This window comes from Chlamydotis macqueenii, chromosome 5, assembly GCF_036417535.1.
Source record: "Chlamydotis macqueenii isolate bChlMac1 chromosome 5, bChlMac1.mat, whole genome shotgun sequence".
NCBI classification, from domain to species: domain Eukaryota; kingdom Metazoa; phylum Chordata; class Aves; order Otidiformes; family Otididae; genus Chlamydotis; species Chlamydotis macqueenii.
The window spans coordinates 69,916,571-69,937,501 of NC_141560.1; the positions used below are offsets into that span (position 1 = coordinate 69,916,571).

At 39.8% G+C, this 20,931-nt stretch overlaps 1 protein-coding gene across 1 annotated transcript; it reads right to left on the reverse strand.

Moving 5' to 3' along the window:
• Positions 1-631: 631 nt before the first annotated feature.
• On the reverse strand, positions 632-20,393 carry FBXO3 (F-box protein 3). Its single transcript, XM_086749905.1, has 11 exons — positions 20,248-20,393; positions 16,908-16,997; positions 14,379-14,542; positions 11,818-11,932; positions 9,115-9,319; positions 7,456-7,501; positions 5,080-5,164; positions 4,119-4,241; positions 3,546-3,661; positions 2,974-3,164; positions 632-1,803 (listed from the first exon to the last, which is right to left on the reverse strand). Exons 1-11 carry the CDS (start codon positions 20,352-20,354, stop codon positions 1,678-1,680), a joined length of 1,368 nt encoding a protein of 455 aa, XP_086606031.1. The 5' UTR covers positions 20,355-20,393; the 3' UTR covers positions 632-1,677.
• Positions 20,394-20,931: the final 538 nt, after the last annotated feature.

A 20,931-nucleotide genomic window follows, 5' to 3' on the forward strand; every position in this document is an offset into this window, starting at 1 on the left:
CAGAGCCTTATGACCTTCGACTGGTACCACTTAACTAGAACAGACAGGTCCTGGTAAAGTACCAAGCAAGCCTCCGACCATGAGAATTATCTGTCCTGAAAAACACACAACAGAGCTACAGCACTGGGATAAGTTCTGGTTCCACTAAACCCCTTTTCACTGATCCTTTCAACAGAAGATGACAGTTCTGTGAAGAAAAAGCATTACACCACAAACATCACATCTTCGCCTCACAGTTTGTACTGAGGAATCCTCAAAATGGAAACGGTTTTAAACCACTCTGGCAAGTCAGGTTTTTTTACTTCTCTAGATGTTTCACCGGAATGACTGTGGTACGGATGCTGCTCAGTATTTGTTTTTCTACCTTGTGCCACTGTGGAAGATCCAAATGCTGCACGGCACTAGAGAAAGATGAGCACATGGAGAATCTAATACTAGGACCTGTAAAGAAATCAAGCTTTCTGTATGAGCAGTAATTAGTCAATAATAGAAACATTCAGCTGGAACCACAATATACTGGGTTTCCTCGTAAGAGCTACTAATTCTGGATGTCAAGAAGAGGAATTGACTACAGCGATGCTAGTCACGCAATTATTGCTGAAGTCTTGGCAAGAAGAGTCCCACATAGCACTTGAGAGCAAAGAAGGCAGTTGTTTATTGATGGCAATGGAAACAAAATAAAAGTGATAAAGCAAACAGATACTTCTTTAAATATAAAGGTTCTAGTCATCTGGTGTTCTGTCAGGCTCCCCCCCTTTTTTTCTTTTTCTTTCCTTTTTAAATTCAGGCATAGTTAGAAAAATCCATAGAGGATTTAGGGAAACATTATACTTCAGCATAAAATTGTCACCTCTAATGAAGTCTGAACAGCAAACATATAAAGAAAAAAAACTCAAAATGTATTTACAAATTGATACTTCATAGTCACTGAGAATTTTCCTGGTTACCGAGTGACAGATTATGCATATACACCACATTCCAAAAGGCATTATCCAATCAGAGTCACATAGCATAAAATTAAGCTGAAAGACAGATTGTCAAAAAATAAGGCCAGTTTCATTCCTAATTTACGCATTGATGACCAGAGTTTTCTTGTACTTCTATGTTAATAAAAAAAATAATTAAAAAAAAGTGTAAGAGCACCTGATTTTACCCAAATGGGATACATAGACCAAACTGCAAGTTTCATTCCTAGCAGGAGTTATCAAGAGTAGCAACTCATGAGAAAGGACAATAGTCTACACCTTTTTTGCCATCCTGTCTATTGCTAATTTTAAATGCTCGTATAAAAACAAATCCCCACACCGTATTTGCAATATGATCATAAATAGGCAATAGTTTAAAAATGTAAGATATGATTACCTCGGACTATCAAGCTGTTTCACACTTCAGAAAAAAAGTGAACAAAGCCCAAACACCTTTCTCTTCCTCCCACATCCCTCCCTCTGCCCCCTCTCCCCAAACCCCCTTCCCACTTCCAAACCAGGGGAGGGAAAAAGAAAAAAAAAAAAAAAAAAGTTATACTCTGATGAATGTAAGACCTGGCACCAACATTCATGCTAGTTGCCCTGATACGCAACAGAAAGTTCATTTACAACAGTCAGAAATATTCTTATGCACTAGCCCCAAAGAGTTCAGCTTCTGAAAACAGTTCATTTTGTTTTGGATAAATTCCCATCAGGTATGTCGTGGGCAGCGTCCAGAAGGTGCAGGAATGTCCAACACTCTACGTCGATCTTCATATTCGTCAGTGTCTGTGGAATCTTCGTCTTCATCCACTGCATATTCATTATGATTTGTTTCCTAATATAAAACATCCATATTTAATTAAAGTCATCTATTCCAGCTAGTAATAAGAAAGCACTAACAATTACCTAGAAAAATCTGAAGTCTGCATTGTCGTGTCAATTAGCTGAGCAGACATTGTGCTCTATGTCCTAAAACCAGCTCCTTACAATTACAAAGTTTAATTTGCAACAGAGATAATTTTGCCAAACTACTTGACCTTAACTCAGCAAATATCCGTCAGCCTTCATTATTTCTTACCTGCATCCACGTAAAGCCACAATTCAGTGTCTTAGCTGTACCAATTTTCTTGGCAGCTTTCGTTGTCTTTTAACAAAAGCAGTTTAAAACAAAGGGTCATTACTACCTTTAAAACAGAGCTGGTGCGAAAGAGAAAAGCCAATTATTTATACAGGTGAGCGAAGGCAAGAAGGCTACAACTCCCACAAACGTGAGCAGGAATTAAGAGATGCCATTTTCTGGGAGAAGCACGACATCTGCTGGCACTTGCTGCTGGAGCTACTGGTAATGAGAGTGTCTCAAATCCCTGGAAAAATCTGAGAAAGTGTCCAAGTAGATCCCTAGCCCTAAGGAAAGACTCAGTGCTTGCACAAAAACTTTTCAAGTTCTATCTGAATTAGTCACTAAATAAGGGCTATGCTAGTGATAAAAGAAATAAAGCATTCTTCTTGAAAGGGGCTAAAGCAGAGAAATTAATTATATAGTTCACCTGCAAGCTCCGAACTAAAACTACATTAGAATTATCAGTAAGCTGAATATCTTACTGATTTGCAAAGTCATTAAGTGACTTTATGAAAAGCCCTTTCAGCGAAGACTAATGAACATCAGATGGACCGCTATAATTTTTGAAGTGAATACTGTTTGGTACTGTAATTTTTTGTACCAGTAGTGTTTTCTTCTCAAAAAACACTCTGAGAATTCATAAAATGGGAAATCACCAAAGTCTCAGACCGAGTGATACTTTTAGAATTTTTTTTTTTTTTGAGAAACGGTTCTGAAGAAGAAAGTGATTTTCAATAAAATAATAAAAACTGAAAAGTGACATGATGTTGGAATTTAAAGACACAGCTACACTGTCCTATTAAAATCAATCCTAGTTCTCTGAAAACAGGAGATCAGACAGAAAAAAAAAAATCCTAGGATAAGCACAACTGCATCTCTGCTTACCATTCGTGCCGTAGACACCTTGAATGTCGGACACACCATATGAAATCTCGGAATTGTGACGTTAAAGAATTTGTCCTTGTAGTAGAGGCAATGGAAGGTGTAATACCCCTCCATGTATCCAGATGTTGTGGAAAACGTAGTGCAGCTGGTATATTCATAGACTCTCCCTGGACTGATAATTGGAAACTCCCCTGTTGGTAAAATATTAGATCACGATAGTAAGGACTGAAGTAGAACTACAGTTCAGCAGTTTACTAAAGCACTTGCACTCTACAACATACTCAGACAGATCATTTTATAAGCCAGTGGACACATAAATGATTCTCAGAAACTACTGCTGTTACAAAACTAACTGAAGAGTGGTTAACTATCAGGACACCCCTTACAAAATGACTTTAAAGACAAAAGAGATGGATACATAACTCTTTCTTTCAAGCAACAAAATGATTTTGATACAAACCATGTAACTACTACTACTCTCTGTCACGGCTAATAACATAACTTTCATCATGTGCACATTAAATACAAAAACACTCCCTCTGCTGGGTTTGTAAATGCAATCTTTTACTTACCAACTACTCCAGGACCCTGAACTTCTTCTACATCACCTTTGGCATTTGTTATTCTCCAGTATCGACTGTCCAGCTGACAAGCCTTCTCAGGAAGAGCATCTTTGGACATTTCAATTCTAGAAGCCAAAGAGCATACCCAATGGTTCCGTAATTATTTTCATACATTTTAAGAAACACTTTAGCAGCCTTGGGATCTCTCTCAAAACAGACAAGGAAAAAAACCTCAGGTGAAGCATACTGAGTCAGTTGTTGGGATCCATCTCCAAGCCTCTGCTCCGCTATCTATTGTTATTTACCCCTTTCTAAATCACAGGAGTTACTCCTAATTTCTTTCTCCCACCCATCACTGTACTTTACTAATTACCAACTTGACTGGTACTTTGCATACCTAACCAGGTAACGATTTAGTAGTTGTTTTGTTTTTTTTTTTTTTAAAAAGTACAGCAAGTTCAGCACATCCTATTCATTTAACTATGTTTTTGAATGCTGCGCATAAGTTTACAACAACTGATGCTGTGAACGTTACAGAGGTCTTTCCTGTATTATAAGAGTTAATTCAGTTGTTATTTTTACCTGATTCTGTAAGTGAAGAAATAATGCGGTGGATGTACAGAACTGAGTTCAGGTAGAAAAGACGTGGAGACAGAAACAGTAATATCTCCTGTGGTAGCAACACATTCTTTATCATGCACATACCTACAGAAAGGAAAACATTAACTCTGCAAATAGCTCTGTGCATTCCATACAGAAAACTAAACCTGTAAAGCAATTAGTTAATTACTAATATGAGCACTGTGGTGCCAGGTTAGAAGTAATTCTTAACTTGTCATTTGGCATTTAGTAAAGGCTGTATGCAGTGTCTTCATGACGTATACCTCTCCATCACCTAAACTCATACAGCTGTGGATCTCTTTGTACCTCCATTAACGCTGGTATTAAGCTGGGTGTATAATTTGATATGAAGTCAATGAAGACACACTTGTTTAATAAGGATGTGTCATTATGCTATTTAAAAAACAAAACCTAGCAACACCTACAGCAAATTAATTTACAGATCAGAAACTTGGTGCTGTAGCATCTCCGTTTGAAAGAATTAAGGTTCTCGTTTATATTAAGAAGAAAAGTGCATGAAGACTCAAATACCAGAAAAGTCTTGTTTATTTACATGTTCAACAGTGTTATTTTAGAGACCAGTCCACTGAAACAATTGCTTTTCTAATAACTCAGGACAGTCCTGCAGCTGCAGCACACTCACAGCAAGCAGAATTAATATTACACAGTTAGCTAAGCTTCAGATCAGTTACAGCACAAAATTCTGGTCCCATTAAAGTTACAAACTCTGAAACTTCTAGAAAACAAAAAGTTCCTTTAAGCATTCTGTTTTACAAAGTTATAATATAAGTTTCATGTCCTTCCCCCTCTCTCCACCATCAGCTTTTTTTAATCAGATACCCATAACTACTTGGAAAGATGTCAACATTCTAAAAGAAGCATCAAAACCTTGCAGTAAGGTTATAAATCCCAGTCCCAATACCTGAAAATCTGGTCTCTGATGATAGGATAACCACCAGTTACAACTTTGTTTACATAGGATGTAAACCATTCCAAGTAAGATGTACCTAGATGCCAAAGAAGAAAAGCATTCGTAAGAACAGGCAAATTTACCACTAAGCACATCACAATAAATACTTCAAGGAAACAGTTTAAAGCTTTGATTTTTTTTTTTTAAATAATAAACTCTCAGACTTACTTAGATGAGTCAGTCAATATTCCAGTCCATTCTATCAACAAAGACCATTTGGAGAAACCAACCAAGAACTAAGAGTTAAGGGTGCATACTCCAGAAACAACACAGCAAACAAAGAATCTCCTAGCTAAGTATTTTACATGACAATCATGGTCTTCAAGTGCTGGTGTCTCTCATCATCTGGTTTCCTGCTCATGACTCTTCTGCTATGACTGGGAAAGACGACAGGCGCAGTGGCCTATACTACTTGTATAGCCATTTCCAAATATTCTACCTACAAGAGGCATTCAAGCCTGCTGGTGGATTTATGGACTTAATTTTGATATCTAGATAGATTGATATCTAGATATCTCGATTCCATATGAATCGAGTTTCTAAGAAACATGCTAGCAAGTTGCAGAGTTTCGCTCTCCTTAAAGCCACAGGAGGAAGTCAGGCATAGTTTGCATTCCTGTTACAAACCCAGAAGACTAAGGCTGCACGTCATTCCAAAGAACCTGTGATTTTCATACACTTACAGCCATTGTCTGAGAACAGCTTTTCATACGCCTACAACTATTAATTAAGAACAGCTTGATTTCTAAGTAGACAATCAAGCTGTCACATTTAACTCTCAAAAAAAGAGAGTTTCATACAAGAGATACTGGCTCTCTGTAAAAGAATTTCTCAGCCATAAATCTTCCAAGCGTTGCAATATAGAGTTCAACAGAAAAGAACAGTTATTCAATTATTTGTCAATATTACTGATACAAATGGGATTTAAGCTGAAATACTAAGAAGTCATTATCCTCACCTTCACTGAGGTGTTATCAGGTACCACCACTCCTGCTAGATTAAGTGTACTTACTACTTCTTCCTTCGAGCAAGAGCTATGTGTACTGTCCTTTGATCTTTTGGAAGTCTAAGAACTCCAAGTTTATTATTCTCCTTTCCACCATTAATCCACAAAACGCAAACCTTGTATAAAATAATTCCAAATGGAGAAAGTGAAGCAATTTACCCTGCCATGTTCAAAATGACAAAATAAATGCTGTATAGGAAACTTCCCCCTCCACTCTGCAATAAGTCACGATTAACCCTTTCAGCCGAGTGGAATACATTTAAATACAATGTCAGATCACCTCACCGTTGACTTAATTCCATAAAAGTAACAACCTTGAGCAGCAATACCAATTCACCACAGAGTAGCTTTAAAGTATTACATCATCCTCAGGCAGAGAGAAGCAAGTAACCAAACTCTTGAGCTTTTGCTGCATCTTTCCTATGACGGCTCTAAATCACACAATGCATTCCCCAATGACCTTTGTAAAACAGGTAACAGGTTGACTACTTCATACAGAAATAAGTTCATACAATCAATCAGTACATGAAAGGTTCCCTAAAATCAGCATGGCTAAGAATTTGACTACCTTCCACTCAAACCAGCAATGCCTGACATGGTTTCTCACTGTAATATTAATACATTTTTTCCTAAGAGCTCTTAGGAGCAAGACTAAATTTTAATATTAATTTTGGTGCCATTTATTACACATCTGCTTTCCCACAGAGTGAAAGGAATTAATTTAGACATAATAAAAATTACCAGATTCCAGTAGATTAACAAAAAGAAATAATCAAAACAGTAAACAGTATTGCAGCCCATGTACATGTCAGACAGATGATCACGATGGATTACTACATAACCAAACAACATTATGCAGTTTTCCCCTTCCCTCTGTTATCCTTTGAACAAAGCAATGAGGCAAATAAAGTCCAGAAAGGTTTCTTCTGCAGCTGTGTTTATAGTTAATTAAATTTCAGTATGAGATGCAAAATATTTTCAACTTCTAAAACGGCTGCAAAAACTACTGCAGGGAGGGGGAAAAAAGAAAAAAAGCTTTCTGTCCACTTGGGTGTTGTATTTAATAACTGCTTACATCATCTCCATGATGGCTAAGTGAAAGGTGTTGCTCATCTTGTTAGACAGGTTAGCACACTGAATGATTTGTACAGCAGACACACTTGCATCTCACTTCAAGTAACCACTGATGTTTTAAAGTAGGTTAGAGTCTTACAAATAGCACAGAAAATTCAGAATGCTTGCTTTGTTCAAGTCACACTGACACGCATTTTCTAAACAGTGCAGTTAAACCATTTTGCAGAATATTTGATCTAAGGTGTTACCTGTAATGAACATATCAATAGCAGACGGATTGCGAGCCATTTGGTCCTAAAAGGGAAAGCAGGTTATGGATTTATTAGAAGGAGAATATTAAGACTTCCAAGGTTAAAATTCAACACCTGAAATATAACATAAGGAACACTCCCCCTATATTCACTAAACCTAAAATTTGGCTGCTTAATACATCATTATACTCCCAGTCAGACATTCCAATACATAAAACACACATCTGTCCCTGTGAGTGCTCAGGTGATCACTGAATATGCAGCTTGAACGTTCCACTAAGGCTCATGCATATAAAATCAGATTTAATGGATCATTCAAGAAACAAGGCCCCCAAAAATACTGTCTAAGAACAGAAGCACTGAACAGCTGAGGTTGGAAAAGACCTCCGGAGATGATCAGTCCAATCCCTCTGTGTGAGGCAGGATTAGCTAGAGCAGGTTTCCCAGGATGATGTCCTGTCCAAGGACAGATCTCTCTGGGTAACCTGTTCCAGTGTCCAACCACACTCACAGTAAAAACATTTTTGTGTACACGCAGACCAAGTTTCCTCTGTTTCAGCTTATGCCCATTGTCTCTTCTTCTGTCACTGGGCAGGCATCACTGAGAAGAGCCTAACCTTGACTTCTTTATGCCCTGCTATCAGATATTTATAAACATTGGCAAGATTCCCCTGAGCCCTCTCTGCTCTCGGCTAAACAATCCCAGCTCCTGTGCTATCATATTCTCCCCTGAAACAACAAGGGAGGTCCACAGATGAACCAAAACATAAGTTTGTAAGTAACCTTCCAGGTTCCCAAGCACTATTGAGAAGGTTTAAATACTCTGCATAATACAAAGGGGGATCTTAACATCCATGAAGTGATCCATCGTCATGGCATTCTCTAGAAATCTCACTGCTAGATGCTTTGAAAACAACCAACCAGGAACTCCATAGCAGGATGAAGATCCCCATCTTTTTTAGAAAAAACACCCTTTACTCTTCTCGCTATCTTTTTGGGGTGGGGAGGTTTTCAGGGCACGGGCAAGGAGAGAGAGGGCTAAAATCTTGTTAGGTATAATATCCTTAAGCTTCACTATCAACGATATGCCTATCTTAAACTACTGCAGCTATAAGAATTATGGAAAATACTCCAATAATTACATTCTACAAAGGAGCTTTTTAAGAGCAATGTGTTCTTTCACTGGAGAGTGAGTTTTGCTTACAAACCAGGGGGTATCATTTATTGTAGTAAGTTTACATTTAATGTATCTGGGGAAGGAGATATATACAGATGCTGATCCTCCATAACAGAAAAGTTTTTCTTCCTTACAGAAATAGGGATAAAAGTATACATCTGCTATAGTCAGAACAAATTAAATTAATACCTTCCAAGAAGGATGAGTGTTGTCCACTGTCACGAACCTATTAAAATTGCTATAGTCATTAATAGCTTAATGTAAGCTTAGTCATTAACAGCTTCTTTCCCTTACTAAGCATTCCACTTGTGTGCTTTGATGAAAACCAGATGGCAACTCAGGGACAAGTAACAAACTAATATGACTTCTCAGCATTCACGTTCTGCTACATAAAATATTTCAGGTATCTGATAACATGCAAAGGGACACCATCAATCCTTAGAAAAGTACATTCACAAGTATAAACATATCTTCCTTACTGGACATTGATAGAAGATCTCGTATTTATTTCGTCCCTCCACACTCTCCAGGGCCATGTATTGGCTCAGGCCAGTATGAATGCAAAAAGTAAGAGGAAGGCATTGTTTCAGACCTAGCCTCTGCTGAAAACCTCCAGCCGCTGTGTCGATATCCAGTAAGTCTTCAGAGCGGTAGTGGTTTGACAGTGCCATGCTTCCCATCAAACTTAACAGACAACAAAGAGAAAAAAAAAACAGGGAAAGATAAACAGAAGATACCACTCACAAGGCAAAGATAGCTTTAAATATTTTCTAAGCATTGATTCTATCAGAATTCTTGATGCATATTACACCTAGATGAAGTCCAACTCTAATATCCAGGTGCTGAACTGGGTTTTTAGTTGATTAGTTTTACATCAGAGCTGATGCAGCTTCCCACAGCATCATAATTTATTAACGACCAGTGCTCTGTATCTCAAGTTTTGTGCAAGTTCATTTCAATACTCTCAAAGCATCCATGATTTTTCAATTAGAATACCAAGCTGCTATAGTAACAGTCATCAATCAAAACTACAGTGAGTAAGGTGCTCTATGCTTTGGAGAAAAGGCTGAGAAGCAAACAAGGAAAACAACCACTGAGTCATACAGATGATAATAGTATAAAAACTAAGGCAGACACAAGCAGACAGACACGCAAGGAAAGAATGAGACAATATTCAAAAACATGACGTGGCAAGACCATCAACTGTTTTTCTAATGTTTTCCTCTAGCTTTTTGTAAGCATTACAGCTTGTTTTTGACAATAAGAAAGTGACATTGAAGACAGTAAAAGGAGCCCCTCTATACATAAGAACAGATACATGTGGAAAAAAATAGTACTAATCTGAAACACGTAACGGATTAGGAATGGAGGTGAGAATCGGAAACTAAAGTTAATGTTGATTTGAACGTCAGGCTAGATGACAGCTAGGGTGAAAACAGAAAAAAAAAACACAACATACGGTCAATATAATAAAGGGTCAGACAGTGGAAGAATGATAAAAGGGGTAACATGATCAAAGTAATCAACTACAAGGGCACATGCTGCAGCACTATGCTTAGCAATCAGAGGAGTACACAAACCTGTAACGTACACCTCCACACCCATACTCCCTTCTAATTTGCCTTTCACTGATGTTCTCCGATCTAAACTCTCACAGATGCTAAGCTTTTACTGGTGTTATGAAAGCAGTGACTCAGGCGCAAGCTGCCACACATCAGCACAATATAAGCTGCTCCCATCTTGGGCAACAGGTTCCATTCCTCTTTTTCCTCACATAGTCTTGCCTGGAATGTTCTACAGTTTAAAAAGCAATGCTAGCATCCAAACACAGAAACCTGAAGCATTTAACAGTGACAACCAGTTCCAAATCTCCTCCATTTCTGACCTAACATGCCAAGAACTTGCTGCATAGACTTCCACTACCTACACCTGATCTTTCCAGTATTCATCTCCCACAAGAAACCAAGCCTGTCCCCAGCGGTAAGACCACACCTTCCACTCGCAGTACGGCAGCCTTTCAGGCTCCAGGGTCCCACATGTCAGACCTAACTAGTCCCCCAGTCAGTGCTGAGGGCACAGCGATGGACCACAGACCACTAGCAGTCGTTCGAGCTGAAAGGCATGCCCAAAGGCATATGTCTGCTCCTGCACATCCTCACAGCAGAGGCTTTGTGGGAGTGAAAAAGCAGTAGGAAGAGCAGGAAGCACAGAAGCTGCAGAGCTATACTTGAAGTTTACAGAAGCAGGGCACCTATCTCCTCTCTAAAAAAAAAAAAAAAATCTCTCCTTTTGGTCATCCTTATGGTTGCATAACATTGTTTCCCATATCCCTTCTGCACATACAACGCTAGAACTGGAGGAAGCTGCACCTTCTTTACTAGTGAAGGTTTTGGTAGAGCAACATGGATGTATTGCCCCCTGCAGACACTGCAATGATTTAACAGAATCATAGAACCGTTTGGGTTGGAAGAGACCTTAAAGATCATCTAGTTCCAACCCCACTGCCGTGGGCAAGGACACCTTCCACTAGACCACGTTGCTCAAACCAGGTTTGCCCTCACTTTCCATCTTTTGCTAATGTTTGCGGCACTTCATGTGCTGACCTGCTAACTTTTTCTATAGCTGGAAGACAAAAAACTATGTTTGGTGATTTGTTTTTTAATTGCTCAAACTGCATTAAATTGTAATGTCTTCTACTGATAAAACTTAATTTGCAGAACTCACATTTAGATTCTACTTAAGTCGACTACCTGGTCTGCAAGTTATTCCCATTATATTTTAAAGAAATAAGTTATTAAATAATGAAATCTAAAGAGTGCAAGAAGTTAATTTACTTATGTAATACAAAGCAAAACTTCAGGGGAGCAACTTGCAGTGGTATGATTAAAAGTCTAACAGTTGGAAATTGTAGTTATTATGAAAGAAAAAAAAAGTCTGACTAGGAAAAAGGACTGAAATGTAAGAGTAATTAGAGCAATTAGAAATCTACACTGTGTTTTCAATTACTCTCAAGCTTAGAAGATAGCCAATTCTAGAAGTGTCACTTCAAGCAGTCGCTCAGTTACAACACATTTAAGTGTTTCATCTATTTTGTTCAGCAGAGATTTTATCTTTTTAATAAATAAAGGATACGAGAAAAACAAAAGGAATTAATAACTTGGTATGCAGTTTTCGCTCCTTACCCAGGAACAACTAGCTTCTGTCCATTATGGATACGAAAGGAACATCGATAGTCATCAGGGAGTTTGCAACCTATTTGTGCTTCCACAGCATCTAGATCTTCCTCCCGCACGCTCTCTGTGTACAAGAAGAAACAGAGTATTAAGTGGCAGTTTTGGAGGGGGAATCAAGAACTTCTGCTCCTACAAAACTCTCAAATTTAACACTGCTTCACTACTCTGCCCCCAAGTGCCCAGTATGCTGCTCCTGACAAAGGTGAATACTAGAATTTGTATTAAGACCTGTCCTTTAAAATTTTATTTCACATAATTTAATCAGAGCTGCATGGCTAGAAATAAGGCAAAAACTAGCTACATTCTAGACATAATAGCATGTTTTCAACTGTTAAAGAGAATTTTAAGGAGCCTCAGCAGCCTTAGCATCATGGATATTTTTTTAAATGTTATCACAAATGGAATATATATTTCAAAATATTTTGCCACTTTTAATTCAGAGAAAGTGAACTAACAGACATACAAAAGCAAAATAAATTCAGTGCAACTTTGGGACGCAGCTGCCTACTAGCACAGTCTCAAGAAATCTTCCACTGATTAAATCCATGCCAGTGGCCAGAATCCCTAAAAATCAAATATTTCAAACACAAAGTATGGAACTTGTAATTGCCTTGATCAAATGAGCATGGGCTCGAGTCAATATTTGGTGACTTTATTGTATGCTAGGTGGCACAGAATGAATACTCCACAAATTTGAAAGGAAGCTGATTACATTAACCGGTTAATTAATACAGCACCAATCTCTATCCAACGAAATCTCCACAGGCCTGGCCTAAGCAGAAAGTATTTATAAAGTGAAATGAACCTTTTCGCCACAATGTTGTCATTAGCCAACCGAGTCCCAGTTAAAACTTTTAGGCAATAATGATTTTGCTCTTTTATAATTCTAAAGGTTGCTTCTTTCAGTTTCCAGTTCAATCAGTAACAAAGAAACGTCGGCTGCAGCCACCATTCACCTGGAATTTGGAGCAACAGATGAGTTGTAATGAGGGGGTTTCCACACCCTCAATTCTACCAAAGATCAACGGGCTGGGCTATGTAGTGTGTCCCAGTCAAGGGGTTTTGGGCGATTTATTTTTTATAAACCCTTCTCATACTCATATTCATTGTCAGTTTCATTCATATGGCATAATTTAACAATTCCTTGAAACAAGATCCTGTAGAAATGGTATTTAAAAAGTGTAAGTTATGGAAGAGCTCCTGCTGAAACCTTCCATCGCTATACAGGTGTGGAAATCGGTAATTTTAAATTTCTTTATGTCTTTATGTAGATAAAAAGCCTCATTGCACCAAATTCCTTGGGAGGATTTTGAAAGTAAAACTGTGGTAAAATCTGTTAATTTCAACACCTCCAACACTGATACTTTCCATGTTATTAACAAAATACTTGACTGACAATTCAGTGGTTCTGTATACCTGAGTGAAGTCTGTGTTTTCGACAGAGCAGCACAAGAGTTACAGAAATCAAGGCATGGACATCTACAACAGGTACTGTGACCTGAGTTACACAAGAGTTCAGGCTACAAATAATCCTTTTGGCCTTTTCCTAAAAAGGCATTCCTTCACTAACACTTAGAAGTAACAAAATAAAAAAAAAATTAAAGAAAATAGTAAGTATTAAGTTCCATTCATGTTCTATTATTCACAAATACTTAGCAAAACTTAAGAATCCGGCACTATCCAGCAAGCCAAGAAACATGCAAGATTGATATAGGAAACAGATCGTTGTCTGTAGATTTCTCTTAATTTCACAGATCACATTAAATCAAACATCTTGGTCTAACAGTCAGTTTCATACAGAAGAGAGAAGTACAGTTGAAAATTTATTTTGCTGTGTGTCTTGCTACATAAGATTTATGAACTGCAATACTGGAAGTACTTCAAGTATTAAAACACAGACTTAATTGGAAAACAGAATCTTGAGGGGGGAAAAAAAAAAAAAGTAAAAATTCTTGTTCAGTTACTGATTTACCTTCATTAGAGGAACACAGTAAGATCTACAGAAGAAAAACCTTTTTGACTGGCTTTAGTTTAAAATGCCTCCTTTCATGTGAAAGTGTTTTAATTAGGTCTTAAGAAAATCTCACAAATAAAATCACACCAACAGGTCCCAGGTCCTTGAAGTGATGGGATTATTAAACAAAAAACAAACCAACCATCCAACCCACCCAGTCATAGCAACCAAAGACAAAAAGCAGTAAAAGTGTATTCATTTCCTGCTTATCCAGATATAAAGATGACAGACTGGTCACTAGAGGAGAAAGAAAAAAAAAAAAAAATCTTTATTTTTTTCCTGGAAATAAAACTTCAGTGAATCTGTGGATCACTAGTAACTGGACAAGGACTATACATGTGGTCTGATCTACTTAATTACTGGAGAGGAAGGGAAAGCACTTGACTTTCAGAGCTCTGGTAAATGAAGCACACACCTAGGATGAAAGCAGCATGAAACAGTAACAGACAATGTCACATCAGCCACCCAACTAGAGAAAGCAGGCATTACACCGTACCTTTCAAAGAACCAATCATCCGAGGACACCGCTGTCCTAAGTATTTCTCTAGGTCATCCCAGGCTTTTTTCAAAGTAGCATAGTATCGGATGTATCTTCCTAGGTCAGAGTAGGTACTGATGAAGATGGCTTTCCAGCTCTGATTTCGTTGCCTTTTTTCCTCTCTAAATGGACACAAAGAAAATAAGTTCAAATACAGTCTAAAAAGCTTGACTTCTAAAACCAAGAAGTTAATATTTGTTACTTGGCAGAAACAGTATGCATAACACTAAACCACGAACACTTTGAGCCACATGAAGCTACACAAACTCAAATAATCCCAGCATCTATTCAACAGCAACTTGGAACAGAACTAGGAAACATTTGGAGTACTTAGTATCAGGGGAAAATTTAGAAACAGTATTCCTTTAAACTGTCTATTTAAAAATCTTTCTAAAGTTCTGTCTATTATTAAATCTGAGAACTGGCGAATAGCTAATTCATATCACATTTCACACATATACAACGAAGGCCTTAAAAAAAAAACAACTTTAAAGAAAATCTATTGCAGTAGTCACAGACTCCTTTATTTACCCCATAAGAAGGATTAAGGAGCAAACTAGAAAGTTAAAAAACAACTCTGTGCAGTGATCTGGAAAGTGAGTTTCTTAAGGAATTTCTGCATATTCCGTACTCCTCACAGGCACAACAGCAAGCTACGGGAAGACAGGCTGCCAAAAAAGCGCTAACATCTGACAAAGGACGCTTGCCTCCAAATTGTAGCAGCCCTTGCACCTTTGTCTTAGGATGTATTCCAACTCCTCAAACTCCGATCAGCATGCTGAATCTAAAAGATTCAGTACAGCTTCATACACTTGAACTAAAATGTAACAATTCAGAAATCTTCACGTCACCTTTCATATTTCTCTAGCTCTAAGAGGGAGAGATGAATCTTACTTATTGAAGAAGAGTTGAGGGGGCAAAAATAGATTAAGTTTAATCTAGGAAGTTAGATAAACTAAAGTCAAACCAAGGAGGTAAAAGAAAAAAATGCTAAGTGACTTATGTCTCAGCAGGTGACAGAAGTTTCAGCATATTTTCACCCTCGAAATGTTATTTGTAGAAATTACCTATAGCCTCATTACTCAGTTTTTCTCAGCTATGGAGAAGTCAGCATCTCAGAGACCAACCCCGGAGCCAGTTGTCCTTAGCAAAGCCCTACATCCCCCTCATCTTCCCCCACACCAAGTTCCTCTTCTAAAGCATCAGGTGCTCAGTCTGAACTTCCCATTTCCTTACCTTCTTCCCCTGACTCCCATCAGATTTTCCTTTCTAGTTTGGATTCTACTAAGAATATCGCTTAGGATTTTTACGCAGAGAATCTCAAGGGAAAATTTTACAAGTTGTGTTACATTTTCATAACCTGCATATAATTAGAATATGCACAGTACATTTGTCTTTGCAGATTCAACTTTGCTTGCTGTTAACTTTTAATACAGTCCATATGATATAATATAGATTACAAACTACAAGTTTGGAAATGTCTTCCTAAATTACCTCCTCCACCCTCTTACTTATAATATATTGACTCCTTATCACTAGCTGTTCTGCCATCCTAGGCTGTTCGTTAAACACACGGACCTGAATAACGGAAAAATATATCGAACTGATCCCTGCAGTCATAAGTAGTTACCAATCGTCACAATTTACAATCTAAATACAAAGGTACTGTTTAGGAAACAGGACACAAAGAAGGGATAAGCAGTCACAAAACTGGTTGCTAATTCACCTCAGTCAACTCCACCAGCTTTCTCAGCTCTTGAGAAAAACATGCTTTTTTTTTGCAAAGATAGGGATTGATACCTTTAGAATTAGCTTGCACTTAACAGACAACCTGAGTTCAATGCAAGCAAGCAGACCAACAAGTGAGCTTTTAAAAACAAAACACACCACCACCTGAAAAACCACATATGTAAAACTTTTTACACAGCCCAATGTGACTTCTCCGGGATGGAGAAAATCCTCCTGGAAAGCATTTCCAAACACAGGAAAGACAAGAAAGGTGATCAGGAGCAGTCAGCATAGATTTATGAAATAATGCTTGATCAACCCGATAGCCTTCTACAATGAGGTGACTCACCTGATAGACAAAGGGAGAGCAGCAGATGTTGTTATCTCAAATTTAGTGAAGCCTTTGACACTGTCTCTCCCTTAGTATCAACATAGAGAAGCTGACAAAGTACAGGTTTGATAAGCAGACAGTGAGGTGAACCAAAAATTGGCTCAACAACCAGGCCCAAAGCATGATCAGTTAACAGGACACCTCTTCTCCATCCATTCATAAAACTTTTTAACACTTGTACAGTAATTAAGCTTTTTTTTAGGCAATTAACATTTTTGATACCAGTAACCTTTCAACTGTGTGAAGCTGGTGAGAAGCTGGTGAATACCCATTCAACATTAGAGTTACTAGAAGTAACGTGGACATAGACTGCACAAAAACATAAGCCTTGTTTTCATAGCAAAAAGTCTTAAAACAATCACACTTACTCTGAAATAAGCCAGTATTTCTTGCAGTGTTTTTTCCACAACGGATCATGGCTTGATAGCTGATTTAATCTTCGACTTAAATAGCAGCAACTAAAAACATAAAATCATTACATTTGATTGCAAAAGAGTAGTAAAATAAACAGGGGTAAATACTGACCAGTATATTACACATTGCATTCTCACAAAATAAAAGCAGAAATTGAAAGTAAGTTAGCTGACCTTTTTAGAGTTGTGCTTACAAGGCTTAAAAGTCTTCATTACAGCTGTATAAGTCATGAACTACTTTTCTACACACTTGGAGACCTGTCAGCAATTAAATAATTTTGTAAAGCAGGTCACCCTGTAGACCTACGCCACAGTAAACACTGTCTGAAAGATTCCTGTGTGACTCCACTCCGCCAGGTAAGCATTCCAGTGGCACAGGCTAGTTATTATGATTTCAATTGCTTTCATACCTGGATTGTCAATCTCTACCGTATCTTTTTCTACTGTTCCCATCCTACTGAAAGCTCAAACAGTAAACTACAGAAACTACACAGTTCAAGTATTACAAAGTTACTTTCCACTGTTTAAATAACAAACTTCATGATCAGAGACAAACACAGACACAGGAAAAATACAAAGGATGACAGACCTAGAAATAAGCACCACAAGCGCGCTCCAATGAGGACCATAAATTAGCTCTTGCTTATTGCCAAGGTATCTTGCATGGCATTACAGGTAACATTGCTGCTTCAGGAAGTTAAAATAATAATTTCCTGCACTACACAGCACTAATGCAAACACAGTACTAAAAACCCTGTAGGATACAGGTCTAAAACCGTCCTCAGAAATCATTTAAGCTGATCCTGGCTTGATGCAAGGAGACAGCAAAACCTAACCTATATTCCTGATGCCTGCAACTTGCTCTGTAAAAGCAGCGATTAGGGCGCCATCAAATACGGTCTGTTCCCATATCTACTTTTACAGTTATAAAGTCTTTCTGGAATGTACAACTGGTATTGACAGCAAGACATTTCAGTGTATTTATAGGAATAAGAACGTGTGGCAAAGCAACGCGCAGAGCAGTAATACAGGGAATGATTGCTATTCAAAGATTCACAGAATTTAAACAAAATCATTACCTCATTCAATCTAACCTGAACACCAGACAATAAACCTTTTTTCTTTTGTGTTTGAGCTGAATTATCAGCTAGGCTTTAAAGAAACCACCAATCTAGATGTGGCAACATCACTTCTTAGGGTATCTTGTTCCAACAGTTAACATGTGTGTTTTAATGGCTGTGGTTAACATCTAAACACCTCAAGCGAGGTTACCAAACTTAAGCTTCCATTTACTGCTTTTTGTTCAGTGTAGCTCAGGAGTAAGTCAGACAGACCAACAGTGTAAATAGGCACAGTTACATACTGAGATAAAGATGCCTCTCAATCTTGTCTTTGATAAGAAGAATCAGCCAAAGTCCAGGGCTGGTGAAAACACCTTCACTGAGACTACCAAATTATTGATATTTACCTGTTCAATCCAATCTTTTTTTTTTTCCCTTCTCAATATCCAGTCTGTTTAAATGAGAATTGTATTAGTATTTCAAAATCAACCTCAACAAAATAAAATGATTCTCCTGTATGCCCTGCCATTACCCTTCTGCTCCACAACGACAGACACAAACGCATTCACTTCAAACCTTGACATCTGGCTATGTAAGAACTTCATTCATTACAAGGGGCTTTTTAATTATTTTTTTTTTCTGGGTGGGGTAGAGGGGACAGAAATATCCCAAAGTCAAAACCTTTGCAAAAATCTATTATATTGGTGTTTACTAATCAAGTCTGTAATTTCTGGTAGGAAGGAAGTCACCATGGCATCACAGGAACATGTGGCTTCCAACGTGATAAAGATGCAATTAAAGCCATTCTTCATTAATTACATAAATATTTGGTCACCTGTCAGGTTTTTCATTATTTAAGGATCACCACCAGACTAACCAGCCTGTGGAATACTAGCGAAACCGTAACGTTTGCCATGGTCAGAGTATACACGTCTCCAAAACAAATGTAAGCAACCAAGGGATTTCCTCAATTAATGCTTTGAGTACTACAAACAGCCAGTTAGGCAAAAGAAGTTTCTTGTAAATAAGAAACCTAGACAGTATTTAATTGTCCTTGCACAGCAAAATGCATCTCATTTTGTCAAATACGTAACAAAAATAGGTAGTGCCTTCACTACACCGCTAGCAACTACTACTAAGTCATCCATACTGGACTTGTAATAATTGTTCCAATTTTTGCTTAAGCTTAATCTGTTTTTTTAGCGTTATCCTGATAGAATTCTCCCTGATGTCTTTAGCTTTGTTGACTAACATGTATGGGAGAAAAAAACACTAAACAAAAACCAGTTTGGTAATACTCTATTTCATTCATACCTATTCCTCCCTCTCGGACTAAATGCCGTGATTTCACTCCCTGCCAGTGCCTGTACTTCATTGGGAAGGCTTTAGCTAAAAACACACTCTCATCTTCACTGCGTGACTCAGAACTCTTCAGCCACCTAGTAAAGCGCCCAAGAGGAGCTTGCAACTTTCATTCATGTTTTTCTGCCTGAAAAAGTCGTCTTATTTCGCTTGGTTTTTCTTCAAACAGCAGCTCATTCAAAGAGCTGACTGTATTTACTGGCAACGGGACCGCTCTTTGTTTGCCCACAGATACACAACAGTTTCAGGGAATTATTGACTTCACAAATTCAGTTGTTGGTTCATCTCTAAATTGTAAGTTAGCTACAAACAAAACCAACAAAGAATACGGGACAGAAAAACAGGGAATATTCGGTTTCGGGGAAAAAAAAAAAGGGGGGAAAAAAAAGCGAAGACTGCCACTGTACAGGGAGCGGTGCTTTAGGTATGTCCTCCACACAGCAGCTCCTCCAAGCCGAGCCAAATCCTTGTCCTACAGAGCGGCGAGGGCTTTGGGAGTGCTCCGGCCGCTGTGCCTCGGACATTGCCCCCCGGCCCGCTTTGGTGGCACAGCGACCCACGCACCCAAAAGTTGGGCAACCCCGCGCTACCTGCAGCTCCCGGCGCGGCCGCCCGCCGCCTCCTCGGCGCTTCACCCCCACTCCCAGCTCCTCCCGCTCCCCTCCCGCCCCGCCGACCACAGCGGCCGGGCCCCGGCCCTCCCGCCTGCCCCCTCAGCCCCGCCGAGGAAGCGGGGGGGGTCCGCTCCCCTGCTCCGCCCCTCTGCCCGCGGCCCGGCGCTGCCCCCCCCCCACCGCCCGCGCCGAGGCCGAGCTCGGCCCTGCCCTCCCCCGCCCAGCAGCGCGGATCCGGCGGAGCGCCCGAGCCCGTACCTCATCAGATCCCGGTAATCGAGGAAGCTGAGGATAAGCAGGAGCGGGTCGGTCGGCAGCAGCTCCAAGCTGAGGGCTGACGGCTCCATGTCCAGGGGCGCCGCCATCTTGCGAGACGTCCCGCGCCCGCTGCCGGGGACGCGCCCGCCCCTCGCGCCGCTCCGTTGTCAGCCGCCGGGGCGGGGGTGGGAGGGAGCGCCCCACAGCGCCCCCTGCCGGCCGCGGCCCGCCCGCCTCCTCCCGGGGGGCGCCGGCCCCCTCACCCCGCCTCGGCGGACGGGGCAGGGGGGCCAGGCCGTGGGGTAGGCCGCGTCCCCGCGGAAGGCTCCCGAGCAGCGGGCAGGCGGCCGTCTCCAACCCCCAGTGCCATCTCGGCGTTTAAACATGTCCCAAGGGAAACGCTTGGCTCCCTCAAGGGTGGAGGTCCCACGCTGGGAGAGGTGCCTCACGCCTTGAGATGCTCCGGCCACCAGGCCCTCGGCCCCAGCACAGGCCTCGCGGGTGCGTCGCCATCCGCAAGCCCTGGGCAGATGTCCCTGTTTCCCTAAAGCATCCCAGATGGTGACTCACTCCTGTGGTCAGGCAACTGGCTGGAGCCCGTCTTGTCAACGTTTCGGGTGGTCTGGGACTTAGATGTGCACATGAAGCTATGCTTTCCTTTAAAAGACTGTTAAGAGATAAAGC

What these genes read in the sequence shown, in the direction of transcription:
- FBXO3 (XM_086749905.1), bottom strand. Translation starts at nt 20,354, where the DNA reads ATGGCGGCGCCCCTGGACATGGAGCCGTCAGCCCTCAGCTTGGAGCTG. An exon ending in AAATACTGGCTTATTTCAGA is followed by an intron (nt 14,543 to 16,907) that starts GTAAGTGTGATT and finishes GTGTCCATTTAG; the next exon opens with AGAGGAAAAAAGGCAACGAA. An exon ending in TTCTTCACTTACAGAATCAG is followed by an intron (nt 3,662 to 4,118) that starts GTAAAAATAACA and finishes TTTGGCTTCTAG; the next exon opens with AATTGAAATGTCCAAAGATG.